This window comes from Gavialis gangeticus, unplaced genomic scaffold (assembly GCF_001723915.1).
Source record: "Gavialis gangeticus isolate Ggan-Ray unplaced genomic scaffold, GavGan_comp1, whole genome shotgun sequence".
Lineage (NCBI taxonomy): Eukaryota > Metazoa > Chordata > Crocodylia > Gavialidae > Gavialis > Gavialis gangeticus.
This window is the reverse complement of record NW_017729024.1, coordinates 64,280,100-64,282,503: the sequence shown is the minus strand read 5'-3', so window position 1 is coordinate 64,282,503 and position 2,404 is coordinate 64,280,100. Positions and strand designations below refer to the sequence as shown.

At 47.9% G+C, this 2,404-nt stretch overlaps 1 protein-coding gene across 1 annotated transcript in view; it reads right to left on the bottom strand.

Annotated features, from left to right (window-relative positions):
* Positions 1 to 2,404, bottom strand: part of ERAP2 (endoplasmic reticulum aminopeptidase 2) — a 59,602-nt gene that overhangs the window by 12,083 nt on the left and 45,115 nt on the right. The window contains exon 9 of the mRNA XM_019517199.1: positions 903 to 1,059. Coding sequence (XP_019372744.1) covers positions 903 to 1,059 — 157 coding nt within the window. The remainder of the gene's footprint in view (positions 1 to 902; positions 1,060 to 2,404) is intronic.

The following is a 2,404-nucleotide window of genomic DNA, read 5'->3' as shown; positions in this document are numbered from 1 at the left end:
TCAATCACCGGCTTAAAATACCGCAGGATATACTTCTGCAGAGAGAATATAGCCCAGTTAGTCCTACTGCCACATGCTACACTCCTGCTTTGTAACCATACATATAGTTACACCAATTCTACAGTTGTAATTCCTTTGTTACAACTGTATTTCATAATCAGATGTCAAGCACATCCCTGCTCTGGTATCTACTCTTTGAACATCTTTTGGATAAATGAGTTCTTTGTAACAAGGCCAGACAACAGTGGGCCTCTAGCTGTGACACTGTTAAAAAAACATCTATTATGTGTAGTTCTGCTTAACATGGCAGCTGGCAATCATTTTTCAACATGGTTACAGATCTTTATGCGAAATGAAGAGAAGCTTTTTGTCTCATTCCCATATGGCGGGGAGAGAAATTATTGATGTGTTGCCCCCAAGGAGCTTACAGTTTACATTGACCTAAGCTAGAACGTAATGTACAGAGGGTGGGAATGAGGGCAAGGACTGGTCACGGGGAAGGAGAGCCATGAGAGTTTCCTGCTTGCATTAGTCAGAAAGCTTCAGTGCTGTTGGAATGCAAGGCCAGAGGCTATGCCAGTCACTCAGTAGCACCAGACTCTTGGTGCAACTCCATGAGTCAGAGCAGCGCTCCTTGGAGCATGCCTTAAAGAACAGGAGCAGCGGAAATCACAGTCATGGCTCATTACTGTGTGTGTTGACACCAGGCTGAATAACGGAGAACAAAGGGAGAGTAGTGTATGGTGTTTGTAGCCTGGAAAATTTGACATGAGGGTTTTCTTTTCTTTTGTTTATTGAAAGCAAAGGGGGATACCTTCTGAACATGGAACTGGGAAGCTGCTTTGTGTATTCCAGTTTTTTTTAGAGACAATTGCAAGTTTTCCCCCAAATTAAAATTGTACCTTAAGGTGTTCTGAGACACTGGAAATATTTCTTCTCTCCATCACATGGTAGATTGATTCCAGGTAGCCCAAGCCTTTCAGAAGTACTATGTTATTGGTTTCATGTTGGAGATACCGAGTCAGATCGAGGGCTCTGTCTAATGAGAGCCTTCCCGCACTGAGGGACAAGAAATATACACAAGCTCAACATTTTGAATGTAGCTTTGTTCTTCTCCACATTTTGCCTGTCATACTGTGCTCAGCACTGTAAGTCATGAGGCCTGGACTCTACTCTCAGCTCAGTTGGTAACTAAGAGCCTATTGGTAACTAAGCCAATATACCCTGAAGTTAGAGCAAGACTTTGATTGTCAGCTCAGGCACTAACTAAATAACTTTAGACTAATCACCTAAACTGAATTTGTGCTGGAGTTTTCCCAGCTTTAAAATTAGGATAACTATGTAAATCTTTGGAACCAAGACCATTTTCTGATTGGAACTCTATAAAAATACTGCTGCTGGTCTATCCCGGGGGAAGTTGTCAGGATCAAACACTAGATCACTTTAAGGCTAAGTACAGACATTCAGAAGGTTAAATCAGGTTCCTAAATGGCCGCCTGATTTAAACATAGCTTGTCCTGGTGCCGACCTTACACTGACAGACCCAATCTCAGTGACTGGCAATCAATCTAGACCTGTAACTGAACAGAAGTTCCATGCACACAAGCCAGTCTAAAAACTGCAGATAAACCTGAATCTATGTTGTATCAGACTCATTCGATATAGGTCAAATTGGTGCATGGAACTTCTGTCCACTTCCCCTGCACAGCGCCAGGGCTGGGAAAACCCAGTCACTGGCCCCAGCCCTGGGGTTGCTCTTTTCAATCCCCACTTTCCCCACACTGGTCTATTTTTTGTCCCCCTGGCCTCTTGCTTCCCTGCCAGCCAGTCCTCTCAAGCCCCATCCCACAAGTTGCCCCAAGTGCAGCCACATTTTTTTAGCATTTGCTACTACTGGAGCTAAACAAATAGGTCCTGGTGGGGGGAGGGGCAGGAGGGATGCAGGTGTAGGTTCACTGGGGGGGCCCCCACCTCACCATGGGTCACGCCTGGCCCCCACCCCACCTGCAAGTTGTGCCTGTTCCCCCAACCCCTCGCAGGTTGTGCCTGACCCCCTAACCTTCATGGATTGTGCCTGCTCCCTCTACACAACATGAGCTGTGCCTGCTCTCCCACACCCCACTCATGGGTCGTGCCTGCCCCCCACCCCACCTGGTCTCCCTATCCCTTACGGGTTGCACCTGCTCTCCCTATCCTTTACAGGTTGCTTCTGTCCCCTCCCCCCCCCAAACCACACTCACAGGTTGCACCTGCCCCCTGCCCACACCCATGGGTTTTTGCCTGCCTTCCCCCCACTCATGGGTCATGCCTGCCACCCACCCCACCTGTGGGTTGCGCTTGCTCTCCCTACCCGTCACAGGTTCCTCTGGCCCTGCCCCCCCAAACTGCACTCGCAGGTTCCACC